The sequence below is a fragment of the Periplaneta americana genome, chromosome 16, assembly GCF_040183065.1.
Source record: "Periplaneta americana isolate PAMFEO1 chromosome 16, P.americana_PAMFEO1_priV1, whole genome shotgun sequence".
NCBI lineage: Eukaryota > Metazoa > Arthropoda > Insecta > Blattodea > Blattidae > Periplaneta > Periplaneta americana.
In genome coordinates, this window is record NC_091132.1 from 181,337,402 (window position 1) to 181,359,913 (window position 22,512).

The following is a 22,512-nucleotide window of genomic DNA, read 5'->3' on the forward strand; positions in this document are numbered from 1 at the left end:
CATATTGATCTGAGGTTGCCACATTCAAATGCGGAATTGGAGCGAGTTTTTAGCCAGGTAAATATTCTGTAGAAAAAAAACTTAAAAACAGGATCAAAATAAGTATCCTCTCAGCGAATCTAAGAAATAGGTTTGGACTTTGCAACATGGGAAAATGGTTTTTCCATGAAATCCCTTCAAGTGTTTTACAACGTTTTTGAACAAAGGCAGCATACACACGAGTGACAACATCAGAGAAACTGAAAGGTGCTGAGATGAGAATTGGCATTAGAAGGGAGGAATAGGACGACGAGGGTGGGGACAACTTGCCCTAGTGGCGTTCGCTGTTTTACAGTTTATCCAATTTTACTCTTTGCGTGATCGGTACTCACTGGTTCTCTCTCTCTAGCATTCCCTGGCCACTGTAATAGTCAGTTTTAGACACTTTTTTTTCTCACTGTCAGTGGTTGTTGGCGACTTTAGGTTCGTTCCAACAAGCGGTTCATGGATCAGTTCATGTACGATTCCTGTACCATATTAGGCCCATAACACACTTGAGTTTTCGCCAGCGAGAAATGTGTTGCGAGAAAGATGCGAAGAGCCTTCCTCCACACACTTGTCGAGTTCTCGCTATCACAGATCACATCTCGCTATGATCATCTATGCACTGCCTTCATGCAGAAAGCATTTATCTGATTATAGTAATCACTCGTTGGGGGAAATATTATAGGTTATGTATTTACGTATATTGTCGTACTTAAATACATAACCTGTAAGTATATTGTCGGAGTTTACAAATTACGTTCGAACGCTTTGTTGAATCTGAGTATTCAGATGATGAGGAAATGGAGTTACATGAACGTATTTTGTTCATGAAAAGAAGAAGTAGGCCTAAAATTAAACCCAGAAATATCTGAAAATCACATTGTATCTTACAAAAATAAGGGCGAGTTTTGGACACTGGTTTCGATTTGAATGATGATACGTTTAGGCGTTATTTCAGGTTCAATGGACCACATTTTTTTTTTTTTTTTTTTTTTTTTTTTTGCCATTCATGATATGATTGAGAATTCTTTGCTATATTCTGATTAAAATTATGTAAACTGTTAAGACATATAGATACATTATTTCAAATGTTTAATCAATACTATTAAATCTCATCAAAATAAAATATAGACCTATTTATTTTCAGATATTTCTATCCAGATTTCTTCTTTAAGTTTCGTGTTTTTTTAGTTTCCATCCCGTGTATCATATAAATAGGCCTACGGGTGACATCGTAAACGTTCGATAAGTTTCTGACTGCAATTATCAGCCATCTTTCCTCATTTTCAAATAAAAACAATATAATTCATCGCCACCTGTGATATCTTTTTCTACATTCAATCGTCATAAAGAGTATAAATGTCAAACATCTTTGATAATTGTGTGAAGAAAATTCGCTGAGCTACCGATTCCAGCGAGAAACTCGCGCGAGGTTTTTGCCTCGAACGAGAATCTCTTCCAGTGTGTGGACGTCCATTTGAATCCACGTTATCAATTTATTAATTTTCTCGCAACACATTTCTCGCCAGCGAAAACTCTTGAAGTGTGTTACGGACCTCATGCGCATGCGCTAGTTGAGCATCTGATATGGGATTGAAACTGGATTGGACGCTGTTGGAACGCTTTCGTGGACCGTTACGTACTAAATCCAGAGAAGCTGTAACTGTGATCATCTTTGCTAAGAACGGGATGCTTAATTATCGTTTCGCAGCTAATTCTAATTGCAGAAAATAGAATTTCCATTATTTTCTATAAAAAGATTACAAAAATATGGAAGGCAAGAATTTCGATAATTCAGTGTCTTGTACTGGGGGATTATCATCTAAAAATAGTTATTTTTTTAATTATTAATTTATGTACGTTATTTATTATACTTTTAATCAAAGCTGCATGTTGAAATTGTAATTAACTATTTCAATACCCAAATAAATTCCATTCCCTTTCCTCTTGGCGAAAATTTAAATATCTCTAGTTTTATTATTTGTCTCCAATGTTACTTTTGATCTTAACCTCATTGATGTGAACAGTCGATCATGTCTTTCTTCAGTATCCAGGAGACGTTGGTGAGCTTATGCGCATGCGCGTCTCGCCTACTCTTCAGTACTTGCGTCAATCCACTGACTATTCTGACCGTTCCGAACCCGTGTCAAAAGGTTGTTGGAACGCCCGACCGTAGTACATGTTGCCGGTTCGGATTTTGTTGGACAACGAGTTAGAAAGAGTAGACTTCCTCGTTGGTGTTGGAACGCTTTTTGTCTACTGCGCATGCTCACGATAGTAACGGACAGTCCCTGACAGTTGTTGGAACGAACCAGTGTTGCCAACTCAGAATTCCATTTACCACTACACAAGCTTAAAAAACCCGTTAAATTGTAGTTGAAAAACTCCAGATTTTTCTTAACGCATCACTCCCAAATTTGAAATACGAACTATACAGTTTTAAGAACTGGAGAATTTTATAAAAATGTAGACTAAATTATGGAAAGTCTGTATCACCTTGTAGGATCTATGTTGTAAGTAAAATCGTATGGACAATTAAAACTGAATATTTTGCATTCAATACCACCTTACACCATTTACATCGAGCTTTCCAACTACCACCGGAAACTTCTTCTACCCAATATTTCAATACGGTATGTTTTTTTTTCTTTCCCCCCCCCCCATCTCTAAACATTTGTACGTATGGAGTTTTACTTTACATATTTCTTCAAAATTGAATGAAATAGATCAAGAACACAATACTGGACACTTTGGAAACAATCATATTCAGAACCATACCAGTCCGTTCGAAATCTGATTTCACACGGAGCTGGTGACGTGCCTGGCAATAATGAGTCTGGTTTTAAGTTTAAGTATGTCAGTGTTACATAAACTACAATGCGGAATGATAAATTAAATAATATTCGACGACTTTAAGATATATCAATCATATGAGGAGACAAAGAGGAAGGCATAAAGTAGGAAAGACTGGAGAATGCTGGGTTTGCAGTGAAAGACCTGCTCATGGGCAGAACACTATGAATGAATGAATCATAATATAAGTTATCATAAATGAAAATAATAATTCAGTTCATTACCTACTCTATATGATTAAATATATCAATTCATTTACAAAACCAATGCATACATGATTAGACTAAGAGTTTAACGAATGTGGCATGCCTTATTTGTACAACAACAATGGAAGAGGCAGGAAATGGACATGGTTGTACCAAATCGAGTTAACATAAAACGTTGATATTTTACACTCGCACAATGAAAAATTATGATAATACCATATTAATCTCTGGTTTCATTTTAACTAATATTATTATCCGTAAGTACATATAGAAACAATTATAACATCTTTACAAAAAAAAACTGAAAAATATTGTCTCCCTCTGTCGGAATCATCAAAAAACGGCAAATAAATAGCTAGCCGCTGACGATAAAATTCTGTAGCTGACCGTAGTCGTGAAAACACCAGATTTAGCTACAAAACCGCTGACTTGGCAACACTGGAACGAACGTATTGATTTTACACAAACTACTATCATGGCTTCCTTGATCATATCATCCGTATTGATCCACATTAATATTGAACGCGTCTAATGCTACAAATTATGAGCAGTGCATTATATTCTTCCACAAAGGTAAGTGCATAGGTATATATTGCTACATTATATAACCATAAGTTGCATGATTTATTCTTCACAAACGGACTTGAACCATTCTCTCCTATGTATAAATTAAGCCCGCTCATAGTGGAGATATGGAGCAATGTATTTCATTCGTTGACTCGTTTATCAAAATCGGACAACAGGAAGACTCATTTAGGCTCAATTTGAAACTATTATGCTATGCTCTTCACTATTGTTTTTATTATCGTTGAATTGCTAGTATAACATGTTGTTTAGGCAACTGCCCGAAGACAGGTCTGAACCTCATAAATGATACCGAGAAGGCTCTACTTATGAGCCAACTAAGCCAGGAGCTAATGAGAGAGGGTGGCCAGTTCCTTTCCCCTCCATTACATACACCGCCGACTAGCTACATATGTCTGTGGTAAATATCTTTATGCTCGACCATGCCGAAATGTAGTAATTATACACCTGGTAGTAGCCCTTTAATGCACCTCATTAAAGTACACCTATTCATTATAGTTCAGTTGTTCAGCCAATGAGAAATCACCATTGTACCACAGTCTACTATATACTGTCACGAAGCTTGAGTTTTGAAGGTGCTAGAAACAATAGACTGTGACGGTACTATTTTGCATTGCCTGTAATGAGGCGATATTGGCGATCCTAGTGGTGAGCAACTACCTAATGTTTGCATATTTACTACGTATTGAGCTTCGCGACTGTGTATACTAGACTGTGATTGTACCATTATAAAACTGCAAGTATGGATTATTCTCGGATATGCAATCGAAAGATAATTAACGAAACGTCACGGAGGCTGCAAATCCAATACTGTCGCAGAAGGTTATGTTCTGTTACTATAATAATTAGCGTTAATTGTAAATAATATTCAAATAAATTCAATTTGTCATCTCGTCTTTCAATTCTAAATCAATTTCCGGGTTATACCAAAATTAGTTGATGTTATTCTGTGCATGTCAATGACATTATTGTTCCTCGGAAAAAATCAATACTTTCGCGTCTGCGCACATCTCACACGAGCTATGCACAAGGTCACTTCCGATCTTGAGTCAAATACAAATAAAATGAATACTTCTGAATATTTTCAAGTTAGAAATATGGTCGAGCATAAAAAGTCGTATGAAACTTGCCTATAATGGTAATTAAGACGCTCGTATGAAAATTATGAAACGCGCTTGCGCTCGTTTCATATACAAACATACTTGCGTCTTAATTAATATCATTATAGGCTCGTTGCATAATGGTAGTAGCCCTTTAATGCACCTCATTAAAGTACACCTATTCATTATAATTCAATTGTTCAGCCAATGAGAAATCTCCATTGCACCATTATAAAACCGCAAGTATCGATTATTCTCGGATATACAATCGAAAGACAATTAGCGAAACGTCATGGAGGCTGGAAATCCAATACTGTTCGCAGAAGGTTATGTTCTGTTACTATAATAATTAGCGTTAATTGTGAATAATATTCAAATAAATTCAATTTATCATTTCGTTTTTCAATTATAAATCAATTTGCAGGTTATATCAATATTAATGTTCATGTTATGCTCTAGATTATATCACGGTAATTGACATTCGTCCCTCGGACAAAATCAATACACATCTCACAATTTAGAAGGTCACTTCCGTTCTTCACTTACATAACATGAATACTTATGAATAATTTCAAGTTAGAAATATGGTCGAGCATAAAAAGTCGTATGAAACTTGCCTGTAATGGTAATGAAGACGCTCGTATGAAAATTATGAAACTCGCTTGCGCTCGTTTCATAAACAAACATACTCGCGTCTTAATTACTACCATTATAGGCTCGTTGCATAATGTACTATTCTGACAACTTCAGTCTTCAATTGTCCGGATTTCTTTGTAAGGTAAATACTTTAACAACCCTAGAATCGACATGGTCATCTGTGCTCGTTTATGTGTGTGTGTGTGTGAGTGTGTGTGTGTGTGTGTACGTGTGTACGTGTATGTTTTTCCAAGCGTGGTGTCGATTCAAGTTTGTCGAGCGTGACAAGAACCAGTCTGTTTTGAAGAAGCGGATCTATTCAACTCATTTGAATCTGCCTCTTGAAGAGCTCTGGCCTCACCTATCCTCACCTCCCAACCCTTCATGCTTTTAGCTGCGTAAGGTGTTTTAGAACAAATCTTGTGAACATTTATTTAGATTTAAGGTTAGGTAATTTTTATTACAAAATTATTTTTAAACATCCACAGAATTATGGGTACATATAGGTAAATAAAATTTTGTTTTAAATATATGTAACACTTTTTACTATTGGCCTACCAATTACCGACAGAAAATAGCTATAATTATATTCTTGGCATAATATTTAAATAAATCACAGTTGCTCGGTAACAATACATGTGTGACTATACGGACGATGAAAGAAAGTATTGTGTCCGATATAAAACGCATTGTTATTTTAAGTGTCGTACTCACAATTTTGTCAAGGTGAGGGTTATTAATAGTACATTATGCAACGAGCCTGCAATGATAGTAATTAAGACGCGAGTATATAATTTTCATCCGAGCGTCTTAATTACCATTATAGGCAATTTTCATACGGCATTTTATGCTCGACCATATTTCTAACTTGAAATTATTCAGAAGTATTCATTTTATTTGTATCTGACAGAAGATCGGAAGTGACCTTGTTCATAGCTCGAAAATTGTAAGATGTGCGCAGACGCGAAAGTATTGATTTTTTCCGAGGAACAATAATGTCATTGACCTTGATATAATTTAGAGAATAACATGAACTAATTTTGATATAACCTGGAAATTGATTTAGAATTGAAAAACGAGATGACAAATTGAATTTATTTTAATATTATTTACAATCAACGCTAATTATTATAGTAGCAGAACATAACCTTCTGCAACAGTATTGGATTTCCAGCCTCCGTGACGTTTCCCTCGTTGTCTTTCGATTGCATATCCGAGAATAATCGAAAACCTGAACTTTAATGAATAGGTGTACTTTAATGACATGCATTAAAGGACTGCTACCAGGTGTATAATTACTACATTTCGGTATGGTCGAGCATAAAATTATTTACATTTCAAATTGTTGGTATTTAAAATTGTGTATTATTATTATTATTATTATTATTATTATTATTATTATTATTATTATTGAAACAAACAAGTGATGAAATCTTCCAAGGTTATATTATTTAAAATCTTGTAATATTTAGAATAGAAATAATATCACGAGACAAAGTGCTCCAGCAAAATCGATGTTTTTTATTTTATTTTAAATCCACCTGCAATTGAAAGCCTGCTTCTGTTGATGGTGGATTTAAAATAAAATAAAATAATAATAATAATAATAATAATTCTTCTTCTTATTATTATTATTATTATTATTATTATTATTATTATTATTATTATTGGTCTCGGTGGCATAGTCCATATAGCGCTAGCCTTCTGTTTTCGAGGTTGCGGGTTAGATCCCGGCCAAGGCCGATGGCATTGAAATATGCTGAAATGCGACCTGCTCATGTCAGTAGATTTACTGGCATGTAAAAGAACTCCTGCGGGACAAAATTTCGGCACACCGGCGACGCTGATATAACCATATACCCTACTATAATAATACCGGACAGCTGTATACTAGCAGCGTTGACGTGAGTGCAAAATATCGCGGACCTGACATCTAGCGGAGCGGCGTGGAATTACGTCCACAAATACAAATATTAACATAGTGAATTCGAACTAGTGTTTAAAACGTGAGTTACTAATTTGCAATAAGATATGAAACAGTCAAGAAATGCTCAATAATATTTAATGTAAAATTATTGTCTCATATCAAAGCTAAATATTATGAGAAATATTGCATAATTCATATTACTTTCCGTAATTAATTGTTTCATATTTTTTCTTCGGTTTAGTGAGACAAAATCAATTGAAGACGTAGCTGCAATAAGGGAAATTTTTAAAAACAGTGCAGGGCCTATAACACATATTAAAATAAACAAGTTTATCAGCATCACTGTTCAACATCGAAACTTCGTGGGTATAACAAAGAAACTACGGATTTATGCATTCTCCGGAAAAAGGGCCTATGGGGCTATGGGCCCTTATTGCAGCTACGTCATAAATTCTGATATTAGGAATGAATTTACAATAATCCTTTATATGCGCATTGCTGACAACTGTAAAGATAAAATTGATAGTAATCTCATGTTTCTAATAATTAATAAAGGCAAGTGGACGAAATAAAACTTAATTTGACAAAACCTTAAAATTTCCGATACATTTTAACTTCTATACATTTATTAGGTCTAAATAAAAAAGCTAATCTGTATTTTTCTATCAACACAAAGGCGAAGGAATTAGGCCTACTAAAAAATGTTGTTGACTCACGTTTTATGATCTCTCGGAAATGGAAAGTACGATTCGGAGCAATTTGTAATTTTGTAATTGTAGCAATTATAAACAGCACATACAGACCCTGACATTTTAACACAGTAATAATTAATAAAACTATGAACTAGCCCAGCAACAATATACATTGCAGTTGATCACAGCTGTTTTCGCGACTATCGCCATACCGGCCGCCTAGGTAGCAGCACCAGAGTCGTTTGCGCGCAGAACTGATAGCTGTCCGGTATTATTATAGTAAGGTATTTGATATAATCTCTGCAGTTGCGAGCGTCGTTAAATAAACCATAATTAAAAGTTTTTATTATATAACGGTATATTTATTAAAAAATTATACTGTGTTATAGTAGTACATATTCATGACTATACTTATAAATTCTTTGAAACGTAAATTTTTCAGGAGCCAGCCAATTTTTAGCAAATTTTAACTTCTGTTTAAATTTGTATAATTAAAATTCTTGTGTGATTATTACACTTACATAATGAATATATGGAAGGTGAGGTAGGCGGGCTATGCCTTATGTCGATGTAGATTTTGTTACTGTGACAGTTAAAAATTAGAGAACGAACAACGATTATGGATAAAAAAATACTCATCTGAATGTATTTTTTTAAGTTAAGGGGGTGGGTTCAAATCCGGTAACCTCCCCTTGTGTACACTCCTGGTTGTTTTAAAACTTATATTTCGTTAAATATCGACCCTACACAAATTTTTTTCAGAGTAAGGCTTGTAGCAAAGATTTTTAAAGCAACGTTTGTTATGTAATATCCTAAAAAAAATCAATAACAAACGAGATATTTCGATTTACTTCAATCCCCCTTCTACCCCTCCCCCTTTTAAAGAAAGTACATTTATGCCCGGTTTCTGGAAAGACAGTTACCTGTACATACAGAGTTATCTACGATTTAACGCGCTCATATGTTTGAAACGAGTTTCCGAAACAACAGTTATCGTAATCTTCACAGTTCCTCAACTGGTAACTGTGCCTGGCCTGTAGTTAAAGCGAAGGGAACATCAAGTCGGCCGTGGGCTGTTAATACTGATTCGAACAAATAGTCAAATACCGACATGCGGCGCTACTGCATTACTGTTTCGTAAACTATAATAACTGGTATTAAATAATAATATAGACCGGAATTAATTTACTGTATCATTGGTATAGTTTAAAAAATTTGGCGTTTTATTTACGTAACTTGCGGTAAATGTTCTACTTTCTATGACATATTAGGATAATAATCCATATATTGTGGGTCCCTATCACCACGGCATGGCGCGTCCTCAGGATGCAGATAGAGGAGACGGCCTCCAGATATGGAGGGTAGCTGCGAATATATTGAATAAGCAGTCGTGGACAGCCGATAAGGGGTGGTCCTCCAGCTTGAGGGTTGGGCGAAGGGCTAACAACCCATGACCGTAAAAAACAGCTTGTTACGAAACCTAACAATAAGCCTCGGAATGGGACTGATTCTCCGGCACGACCACAGCAAAGGAATAAGGTTATAAGATTTGGAACATGGAACGTAACTAGTCTTTATAGAACAGGAGGGGTAACATTAGTAGCAAAAGAACTAGCTAGATATAGAATAGACTTCGTGGGAGTATAAGAGGTTAGGTTAGATGGGAATGGTATATCACAAATAGGCGATTACTTGTTGTATTATGGGGAAGGAAACATTAATCACCAATTAGGAACAGGATTCTTTGTACATAAAAAAATAAAATCAGCAGTAAAAAAGGTCGAATTTATAAGTGACAGGTTATCGTATTTAGTACTTAAGGGTAGATAGTGCGATATCGTAGTTATAAATGCTCACGCCCCTACAGAAGAGAAAGACGACCATATAAAGGATAGCTTCTATGAGGAGTTGGAACACACTTTTGATCAGTTACCTAGATATCACATGAAAGTTTTATTGGGGGATTTCAATGCTAAAGTAGGACGTGAGGATATTTTTAGACCAACAATTGGAAAAGAGAGCCTACACGTATGTAGTAATGACAATGGAGTTAGGTTAGTCAACTTTGCCACATCAAAAAATTTAATTGTCAAGAGTACAACATTCCCCCATTAGGATATACATATATATACTTGGACTTCTCCAGATGGATTGACACACAACCAAATAGATCACATCTTGATAAACGAAGACATACTAGTATAGTAGACATTCGAACTTTCAGGGGGGCAGACTGTAATTCTGACCATTATTTGGTGATTGGAGAATTAAGAGAAAGACTATCAGTAGCCAAGCGAGTAGAGCAACAAGCTAATATTAGTAGATTCAGTATTTTGAAATTAAAGGACGAGGAATCTAAGCAACGTTATCAGGTTGAAATTTCAAATAAGTTTGCTGCTTTAACAACTTCCGACGAAGGTGAGAAAGAGTTAGATATTAATAGCGTGTGGGACAATATCCGAGATAATATCAAAATTGCAGCTGAGCAGAGCATAGGTTATAATGAAACTAAGAAAAAGAAATTATGGTTTGATGAAGATTGTTCTATTGCAGTAGATAGAAGGAAACAGGCAAAATTGAAATTCTTACAGGATCCAATTGAGGAGAATAGAGATAATTATTTCAATGAAAGACGGGAAGCAAGTCGTACACTTAGGAATAAAAAGAGAGATTACTTGAAGGAAAAACTGAATGAGATAGAAACAAATAGTAAGAATAAAAACATTCGAGATTTATATAAGGGTATAAAGGAATTTAAAAATGGATATCAGGCAAGGGTAAACGTGATCAAGGATGAGAATGTGACTTGTTTGCAGACTCTCATTCAAAAATTAACAGATGGAAAAACTATTTTGGGCAACTACTAAATATACATAGGCCAAGTAGAAATGATCGGGACGAAATTGAAATACAAACTGCTGAGCCATTTATACCGGAACCCACACTTTCTGAAGTCGAAATTGCGATAGAAAATCTGAAAAAGTACAAGTCTCCAGGTATCGATCAAATTCCAGCAGAATTAATACAAGAGGGTGGAAGCGTATTATCTAACGAAATTTGTAAACTTCAACTTGCAATTTGGGAAAAGGAAATTGTACCAGAACAATGGAAGGAGTCCATAATCGTACCTATTTTTAAGAAGGGGGACAAGACTAACTGTAGTAACTTTCGAGGAATATCACTTTTGTTGACGTCATACAAAATTTTGTCGAATATCCTTTTGAGAAGATTAACTCCATATGTAGATGAAATTATTGGGGATCATCAGTGTGGTTTCAGGCGTAATAGATCGACTATTGATCAGTTTTTTTTTGTATTCGACAGATATTGGAGTAAAAATGGGAGTATAAGGGTACAGTACACCAGTTATTCATAGATTTCAAAAAAACGTATGACTCTGTTAAGAGAGAAGCTTTATATAATATTCTTGTTGAATTTGGTATTCCCAGGAAACTAGTTCGATTAATTAAAATGTGTCTTAGTGAAACTTACAGCAGAGTCCGTATAGGCCAGTTTCTATCTGATGCTTTTCCAATTCACTGCGGGCTCAGGCAGGGAGATGCACTACCACCTTTACTTTTTAACTTCGCTCTAGAATATGCTATTAGGAAAGTTCAGGATAACACAGAGGGTTTAGAATTGAACTGGTTACATCAGCTGCTTGTCTATGCGGATGATGTGAATATGTTAGGAGAATATCCTCAAACGATTAGGGAAAACGCGGAAATTCTACTTGAAGCAAGTAAAGAGATAGGTTTGGAAGTAAATCCCGAAAAGACTAAGTATATGATTATGTCTCGTGATCAGAATATTGTACGAAATGGAACTATAAAAGTTTGTGATTTATCCTTCGAAGAGGTGGAAAAATTCAAATAACTTGGAGCAATTGTAACAAATATGTGAAACTTCGGAGGAAATTAAACGCAGAATAAATATGGGAAATGCCTGTTATTATTCGGTTGAGAAGCTTTTGTCATCTAGTCTGCTGTCAAAAAATCTGAAAGTTAGAATTTATAACACAGTTATATTACCGGTTGTTTTTGTATGGCTGTGAAACTTGGACTCTCACTTTGAGAGAGGAACAGAGATTGAGGGTTTTTGAGAATAAGGTTCTTAGGAAAATATTTGGGGCTAAGTGGGATGAAGTTACAGGAGAATGGAGAAAGTTACACAATGTAGAGAGCTGCACGCATTGTATTCTTCACCTGACATAATTAGGAACATTAAATCCAGACGTTTGAGATGGGCAGGGCATGTAGCACGTATGGGCGAATCCAGAAATGCATATAGAGTGTTAGTTTGAAGGCCAGAGGGGAAAAGACCTTTAGGGAGGCCGAGACGTAGATGGGAAGATAATATTAAAATAAATTTGAGGGAGGTGGGATATGATGATAGAGACTGGATTAATCTCGCTCAGGATAGGGACCAATGGCGGGCTTATGTGAGGGCGGCAATGAATCTCCGGGTTCCTTAAAAGCCAGTGAGTAAGTAAGTAAGTAAGTAAGTAAGTAAGCAAGCATTAGGATAATAATGTGGGTTTGTAAAGATAATTTCGATTTTATGTCGTCAGTCAAGGAATATTTTATTCTTGATGCTCTACCAATGCCAATGGTATTTCGGTCTCCGAAAAGTCCATTTGAACACATGAAAACATTAATATGGACGAATGTAATATATTTTTACATTGCAGTTCTGTAGTAGAAATTACATCTAGTCCTCTCTTCACTAGTATTTACCTCGATGATCACGCCAAATAACAACAATTATTGCTTTTTTAATCTTATTAAGATTGGAATGGAAGTATACATGTACAAAATCACTTATCACACGGTTCCTTAATTAAAAAGCCTGCTCCTACTAGTACATAGCTGACTGCCATATTACTACTGAAAACGTGAAAATAAAAATAACTATAAATAACTAAAAAAATCACTAACAAAATACCAGTGGACACATCTATGGACAACAAGATATACTGAACTTGAAGTTACTGCAACTATTAGTTACAAGATCTTATAAATGTACATTTAACTTTTCGGAAATTCATGAAAGTTATCAGTGCAATTAAATTTATAAGTGCAGTTAGTAACTGACAGTTAACTGAGTTATACCAGAAACCGGGCATTAATGTCAAACGGCCTAAAATCTAAGTGGGACCTAACTTATTTTACATACCAATTTTCGTGAAAATTGGTTCGACCATTATCGAGTGAAATTGTAACAGACATACGAACATACAAACAAAAATGTCGGAAATGCTATTTTAGCTCTCAAAACCGTTCAGTATACATGTTAACGCCAATTATTTTTGTAAAATCGAAAATTATCATAAAAATTTAGATTACAATTTTTAATATTGTTTTAATTTATTTATACCTATATTTTTGTGAAAGTTTAGTAATATTAATAACAAGGAAAATTACCTATACTCCTTACTTTGCGTAACTTGCAAGATATGTACACGGCGCAGCTAAAACATAATGGCGCAAAGAGAGGAGGAACTAAAGAGAAAGTCACCGAACATATGTTTGTAAGGAAGGGGAAAGACTGAACAAACGCGATGGGAGCTTCGATTCTGCAGAGACTGAACAAACTTGAGCCGAACATAGGCCTCTGACCTGTTTCCAAGAGACTTGGGTGTTTCAGTTTACATGCTTCTTTTCTACGTACTGTTGGGTTGCCTATGGAGTAGGGCGAAGTTCGTAGTATCCTAGATCATATATGTAACATATGTCGGGGTCATGGGCTTTGAGGTTAACAACTTTTGTCAGGTTTACTACGCTGCCATCTAGTTGTTACATAAAGAGTCACGTCATAATACACATTTGAATTGCATTAGCGACTGTGCTGCCATCTCGTGTTCGTTTACGGCTGACGGGTGGCGATCCTGGCGGTTGTTCTCTTCAAAGTGCTGCCGATTTTAACGTAGCGAGAAGTTATCTGTTACATATATGATCTAGGGTAGTATCTTGATATACCAGCGGAAGACAGTTTCAGACCGTATTAGGGTACGTACACATTGGAGCGACGATAAACGATAAAGGAAGCAGCGATGCTATATCAGAGAGAATTGAAGCATGCATTGTCGTTGAGGTGTGCATATTGGAGTAACGATAAAAGCGAAGATGCACGATAAAAGCGACGAAAAAGAAAAGTACCATTTTCTCCGCTCTTGTCGTTTATATGATCTCTGATTAAGATAATATTAATCTGTATAATTACCGGTGGTTGTCAATATATCCGAATATTAATCGATTTATTATTATTTCGGTATATTAAATTAATTATTGTAGATATTGGCAAATTGATCAGTTGTGTATTTATTGATCATATGTTATGTGATCACAAGAACCAGTCACAAACAACGAATTTATACTATCTTTGGGATGAGAAACGGGTTTAATTTTGTACGTATTTAAGTTACATTAACCTTGAACTTAGCAGCTGATATTTCCTATATATCCTCTTTCATTAAGTGAATGCATAGAATATCTTCTACTGACTATTACACTCTTACTATGTCATACTACTTTTGACCAATAAAACGGTACGAAAGGTCGTATTTCAACCAATCATGGCTGCGTATCGCACAATTTTATCGCGTCCCTAGCATTTGTTTAATTTTATCGCGTCCCTAGCATTTGTTTCTTTGTTTGCCAACATTTGAAACTGCGCTGATCTGGACGTCAAAAATATATATAAAATTACAAACCACTCCAGTCGATGCACAGCAGTTTCAAATATGACTCGCAATGGCATTCAAGAACAAGAATTAATAAAACTCACTGATCATACCTATGCATCTTCTGAAATCCGATTTACAAATAAATGAAGAGCATCATTCGGAAATCCTAAATAAGTTGAATACACCATGTAGGCCTAAATCAACGAGTTCCACTTCTATTATGCACACGTCCAATATAACATCAATTGAACCACCAACCATATTCAAATTTGAAAATTGTACATTCAATAATTATTCCTTTTAAAATTATTCATGTTTATTTTTTATGTCATCGTCGTTAATTAAAACTTTTCTAACACTTGTGTATATTAGTTAGGTTTTGTTATAGCTTCTGCTCTGAGAGGATAAAAAGAACTTCTGCTATATGATATTATGGATAGTCACGTATCAGAGATTGTTTAATATTAAGATTTATTGAATAGTAATCATTACAGTGTCTGTATAAAGACACTACTGCCATCTAGCATGCATCTAGCGTAATATTTGTAATGTTGAAATGGTACAATAATACATTTGGAGACAGTTGTATTTTCGTAAGTCAATTAATATTTTATTGTATTGGAGTACTTCGTTAGTTCTAATTTTTATATACTTTCTTCTAATCGTGTAATAGTCAATTAAATCACACTCGAGTTTTGATTTTCTCTAGATAAATCAAAACGTCCAGTGAGATTACTGTTGATAAATCAAAATGTTTGCTTCCCGCGTCCTCGTTGCTCCGATATGAACACTAGATTCTTTGATAACACCAAAGCGTCGCTACATCGTTTCTTTTATCGTTTGTCGTTGCTCCAACGTGTACGTAACCTAACGTTTGTGGAGGAAGAGCACGTTCTTCATTTCATGTAACGTCAGGTGAGAGCATCGTAATGCAAAGTTGCCTACATAAACGGCGTTTCTTCGAGTTAAGATTATTCATAACTAGTCTAAATCAGCCTGTCCCTCAGTTGTAAAAAAAACCTGGATGTCACTTGTCTTTTCATGCTGATTTAACAAGCCACTTAAACGATTTAAATACTTCACTTCAGGGCAAGGATCTAATCGTAACTGATATATACTATAGAGTTAAAGCGTTCAAATTGTCGTTGGCTCTATGGGTAAATCAACTGGAAACTGTGCATTTTTCAAAGTTATCGCAAGTGCGTGATCCGGACATTAGTCTCTCTGAAGAATATATGCAAATAAATTATACATGATCTTCTTCGCCAGTTTGGGTCGAGCTTTCATGACGTAGAAACGGTTTCTACTACATTTGAGCTCTTTGCAATCCCTTATTCAGTAGATGTCAAAGATGTTCCTAGCAGATACCAACTGGAACTGTTAAATTTACAATGTGACGATTTGTTGAAGGACAAAAATATAACACAAGAAGGACATGGCTGACTTTTACAAGAATTTCTCCCAAGCCAGATTCCCGAGATTGTAGGCACTTGCTGCATAGGTATCATGTATGTTTGGTTAGACATATGTATGCCAACAATAATTTTCTGTTATGAAACTTGCTAAGCCTAAATCTAGAAGTACCTTGTCAGATCGCAACCTAACATGCAGTCTTAGATAATACATTGCCCAGTCATTATGTCCCAATATTGATAAATAAGTTAAAGAAAAAAGAAACAGAAAATTCAGAAAAATGTCCACATAATCTTTCTGTGCCTTCTTCCAAATTGCAGAGAAAAGAAAATATAGTTTCCATATACCTATTTTCTCTTAGTAGAGCAAAGGTTTAATTATTTCTAATATTTTAAGCACGTTGTGAGATTGGAGTCATTATAAATAAAGGACATCTTGACGTACAAATTAATGTGCATAATAAATACTTCTTTTATTTTACACTAACCGTACCCGTGCACTCCGCTGCACCCATTCGAAATAAATGTAAAGTAATTACATAATTAAAATAGGACATTTGATCCAGGGAAGATTCTTGTTTCATAGAAGGAAAAATCGTTTAATATGTTACTTAATTTAAATTGCATCCAAATAATTAAAATCCGATCATTTTGGTCCAGAGACACTCATTTGGTGCAATGACAATTCCTTTAACATGTTTATTAATTTTTATTACATGCAACCATAGCTTAATGAAGATTGACATCATTTAGATTTAATGTGTATATTTTATTTTATTTGTTATAGGTTTCCCTTGAATTATGGTAATAACTTAATTTTAACCCTTGTTTTCTACGTATTCAGTAAATGGCGCTTGGCCCACTATGGTTCTGATATTGTATTATATTATATTATAATAACATAATAGCATTATGTCCATATAGAGAAACTAACTTTCCAGTGGTGAAATAATAATTAATTATACAAATCGGTTAATTTTGCTTCCGATATTACTTCATACAAACACAGAAACATTGTCTGTAGGCTATCTTTCATAGCTTTCGATTGTTGCTGTCCAAGGCCCCTTATAGACGATGTCATTTGTTTTTTAATTCATTACACGGCCTTATATGGCAGTTATTTCAATTTTAAAACTCATTTATCTCATTAAATTTCAGTCCTATCAAAATTTTTCAAGGAATAAAACTTATCGCAAATTAATTTTAAAGAAACTTTTGTTATGTAACATATTTCACAAAAATCAATAATAAGCGAGATATTTCGATTTATTTAATTCAGGCCCCCTTATAACCCCCCTTTTAAATAATGTATTTTGAATGCCATATAGCCTAAAATCTAAGTTATAACGAACTTAATTTATATTCCAATTTTCATCGAAATCCGTTTGGCCATTATCGCGTGAAAAGGTAACATACAGTCAGACAGACATACAAACAAAATTTTCAAAAAAGCGATATTCTTTTTCAGGGTGGTTAATTATATATGTTAGGACCAATTATGTTTGGAAAATCGAAAATTACCAGAAAAATTTCGGCTACAGAATTATTATTAGTATAGATTATATTTTTTTTTCTCCAAATTAACTGCAATGAAATACTACGTAATTATTAGATACAAGAAAGTGTTCATCATATGAGACTGACTTTGTTATAGATTGATCGTCGCATAGTAGAGCAGAAATTATATTGTTTATAATCAGTACACAAGATGTGCAATTCAAACAGTTAACATTACCATTGGGATAGTCAAGCATTAAACTGTGTTAAGAACGCCAGATCACTTATATTTATCTCCTACACCACTGCTACCTGCACACCTAATACCCTCTCGTCCCTCCATGCAAACTGCTGTCCACATTTTACATCCCTGCAGAGACGTCGACTACGAGAAGGCAGAGCGGAGTGAGGTGACGTCACAGGGCTGTATCCTGTCCTGGTGTGTGATATACCTTCTCATGTTCGAACATAGCACGACACTAGTGTACACTACGGAGATGGTGAAATTATTATTAAACATGCTAGTAGGAATATCCAAAACCTGACAAATTGCAAGTCACTTTAAGTTTCTTATTATTTTATTTTTCAGTCGTGAGGAACGTTATCAAGATGGAACGTGAGATCGACCCTCTGGCTATAGGCAGGAGTAATACAACTGATATAGAAGAGGAGAATTCTTTGTCTCAGGTAGCCTATATTGAAAACAATGTATTGGTCAGTATCCAATAGAACGGCTTCTGTCAATTCGAGAAAAATACATTCTCAAAACCCCCTATTTTTGCCTCAAAAATCAAAACACTAAGAAAAAGTCGCGGAAAACGTTAAAATTTGGAATAAGTTAAAAGCAATGTAAAGTTTTACAAGTAAATTCAAACCAAAAAAGAAAAACTTTAAATGTAGATAACTTCAGACTCACACTTTTCAAAGTGAAACTAATAACGATCAACTTAACATTCCCAAGCTAATGCATTCTAACCTACCCTAACTTAATCTATGTGAAGGACGAAACAGTTGAGTAAATAGCAGACTACGATCACTTACCTCACATTAGGATACAGTTCTCCGAAAATTTGCTAGGAGACCTCGATGTACATAGGCCAGTTTTACACTAATCCTAAACATCTTATTAAATATTGAACAAATTCTGAATTATAACCTAAAATAAGATACTTTCCCCGATACTTATTCATAATAAGGTGAAACGAGTAACGCATCTTGCATTTTTGGTCCAGGGAAAATACTTCGTTAAACGGTGGTCTATATGCAACAACGTCTCCTAGCAAATTACCAATTCTCCCACTTCTATGAAAATATAATGCATGTGTTCATGATCTGGATATACCCTGTTGAACATGAATTCTGCTAAATATCTGATATCCCTAAATACAACCTCCACACAAACCTTCATCACGAGACGTAGAACTACACACTCTTCTTAGTCTTCTTCGTTTTTTTTTTTTGGCCTCGGGTTCAATTTAATGACCCCATATAGACAGATAAATTCTCTAATGTAAAATCACAGTCTAGTATATACAGTCACGAAGCTCAATACGTAGTAAAGATGCATCCATAGATAGTTGCTAATCACTAAGATCGCTACTTTTCCCTCATTACAGACAATGCGAAATAGTATTGGCACAGTCTAGTGTTTCTAGCACCCTCACAACTCAAGCTTCGTGAATGTATATACTAGACTGTGGTAAAACTATATTCTATAGTATACTGTGTAAGGAGTACCGAAGTATCTCACTTACATGTTACTAAGTAGTTGAAAAAAAAAAACGTAAATGAATAATGGATGATAAAAGGTGACAGTGAACACGCCTGCACTTAACGGAGAGAGACTGCTGACTGAAAACTACAGGCTCCTTCCATTACCAGAACTAATATCAAAGTGACAGAGACAAAATGTTTGCTCCAGCAAGCAATTCAGAAGGCGTTCCGAACTTCTTTCGACACATGCGCCAGTTGTGTACGGTTTCAGAACTAGTTCGAGATTTTTCGTTTTTGGATCGTTTCTTAAACTGTTCTTTCACGAGTTTCGAAGTTTCTTCTTATATTAAAATTATATTCATCTTCCGAACTTAATTCTTCGTAAAATTCATCCTCATCAGTCACCTTCCAAGTCACTTATGATGGACTAATTTTTTATTTTAACCTGCCTAGTCTCGAAGGATTTTTACCATAACTTTAGATTAAACCTCAACGCTTGCGTCAAAATTTCAGAATTTCCATTTTCCGCTCTTAATCGAGAACCAATTTCACCCATTCCGAACGAGTTCTAAAGCACGTTGGAACAGGAGTGAGAGTTCTGTATCGGTTCAGAATCAGTTCTAGTCGTTGGAACATATAATGAGCTACTGCACGTGAACAGGGATCGAGTACATTGAACCAAAAAATATTATGTGCTGACAACAGAACAATCCAGAGCCTTATTGTTTTTTTTTTTTTTTACTAGATAGATAGATAGATTTATTCGTTCCATAATATTCTTACATTTGCTTTATAGCATAGAATAAAGAACATGTCCAATTCTTACGTTTAACAAAAAAATGCAATACATATAAAATGCAAATATGAAATATGTACAGAGTTAATACCTTAATAACCATATTTTATATAATGTAATATATTTACCATTTAATAGTATTATAATATTTACACAGTACTGTGAAATGTCAAGAATTCATCTACAGAATAGAAAGTGTGAAATATTTAGTAATTTTTTAGTTTTACCTTAAATAATGCAGGGTTTTGGCTATGATTCTTAATGTCCTCAGGAAGACTATTGAACATTTCTATCGCCATGTAACGTACTCCCCTTTGAAAGCATGATAAATTTGATGATGGCGTGTGAAAATCATTCCTTCTGCGGGTATTTATACTATGTATGGCTGAGTTAGTTGGAAAGTTTTCTTTATTACATAAGAGGAAATTTATTGTAGAGTATATGTATTGATTTGTTAAGGTTAGAATCCCTAATTTTTTATAAAATAATCTACATGATTCTCTAGCCTTTGCTCCAACTATTATTCTAATGGCTCTTTTTTGTAATAAGAATATATTTTTACTATCTGCAGAATTTCCCCAAAATATTATTCCGTAGGACATAATGGAATGAAAATAGGCAAAATATATTGTCTTTAAGATACTACCCAAATATTGTTGCTAATCTAACACAATGTTGAAGATATGCTACAACATAATGCACAACAGTATATTATATGCAGTAATGGCCGAAATATTAAGAAAACTATGTACAGTTAACGTTAATAACATGTATAACAAATGTTTTTGCATGAAAATATGCATTTGATTATGATTCCTGGCCTTATTCATCATAATGTAAAGCACATTCTGTGGGTTGTGATCAGGCTGTGGGATGCGGACACATAGAGGACAACTTGTAAAGTTAGAAGTTGTCTTGTAACACTGTAATAAATTGCTCATTTAAGATGTGTCTTTGTACTGCAGGAACGGAATATTTTGGATCATCATGTGACTGCTATAAAGGAGGAATATGAGGACCACAGCCAAGGTCTCAGCTCTGAGATAACATTTGAAGAAGATCCGATGCCAATTTCGTTCCTCTTGGTGAAACGTGAACCTGAGGTGAGTGCACCACAAAGAATGTACTGTGTGTTCTTTTTCCACTGTTTATCTTGTGTTTTGATTGTAACGGACACTGCCTCTTTACAACAGTACTTATAGCGCCTTTCAGTCTGTGATAGTTCCAGAAAATCTCATCTCTATTTATTGTTATTGTTGCATTGTTATCTCGTTTTGGTTTTAAATTATTCGAAAACGAAATTGCTCGTACTACTCAGTCGTAATGGTTGCCATAGCTACACATTCCCACAGTGTATTATTTTGATAATGTGTTGTACTTGACTTGATTTCGTTTTGTTTTGTCTATGCCTTTATTAAAATTCTCGATACGTTTTATGATTTTCAAACGATTATTGATTTTTCTGTAGATGTATGCAGAATTACTTTCACCTGCCTTCGTTTGTCTTTTCAGCTATTGTTTTGAAGTATTTACGTGTCTGGGATGTCTTTTGTAGGACATTATGCTGCCAATGTAGAAAAGATATTTTTGAACTTTAGCCTAGAGTAAATTGTGGGGACTTATTTGGGTGAATTCCAGAAGGTGCTCTAAATTTTGCAAAATGTTCTGATGCATACAGACGGATACAGCATACATCAAAGTATACCTCATTTTACTTACTTTCTCTCTGTCAGTGAAGTGCATTGAATTTTAATATAGGTAGAGAATCTTAAAGTTGAAAACTTAATTTGACAGATCTTGAAATTATTAGAAATAGAAATTGAGGTTTTCAGTTTTCTTTAAGTGATTGTCGGTGGATTGCAACTTTGTTGTAATACTCGGGAAAGTTGATTAAATGATCGAACGAATTTTCTATGCATTTTTTTATGTCTAAGATATAAGCATTATTTCCATAGAAAAAAAAGCACTGAAGCCTTACATAAAAAATGATGGAATTATACCGACATTAGCTTTGAAATAAGAAGGGAATTAAGAGTGATGATGCATTTTTCTTTCCATGGAAAGTCTCTTTAAATGTGCATAGCAGATTTTGGGTGCACAGCAATGATCGTTTAGAACTAAACATAGTTTTTCTTTTCCTCTTCATTAAGTTTGAATGAATCAGATATATCTTGAAGTTATTCTCCAAGAGAGTGCAAAAGGTATCAGTCAATTTTTCGTTCACATGTTTTTTCATAATAAGCATAATTAAATCCATTAAACTGTCTTATATATTTTGCAATTTAAGATCATATTGACTTGTATATTGAAATGCATATTTTTTAACAAATCCATCATGTTACTTTTTAATAAAAAAATCCACAGTTAATTCCCGGTTTACCACAGA

At 34.6% G+C, this 22,512-nt stretch overlaps 1 protein-coding gene across 1 annotated transcript in view; it reads left to right on the forward strand.

Annotated features, from left to right (window-relative positions):
* Positions 1–3,577: 3,577 nt before the first annotated feature.
* Positions 3,578–22,512, forward strand: part of LOC138692165 (zinc finger protein 665-like) — a 35,950-nt gene continuing 17,015 nt past the window's right edge. Inside the window, exons 1-3 of the mRNA XM_069815201.1 lie at positions 3,578–3,656; positions 18,207–18,304; positions 21,092–21,229. Of these exons, the coding sequence (XP_069671302.1) occupies positions 18,227–18,304; positions 21,092–21,229 (216 nt within the window). The 5' untranslated portion in view covers positions 3,578–3,656; positions 18,207–18,226. The remainder of the gene's footprint in view (positions 3,657–18,206; positions 18,305–21,091; positions 21,230–22,512) is intronic.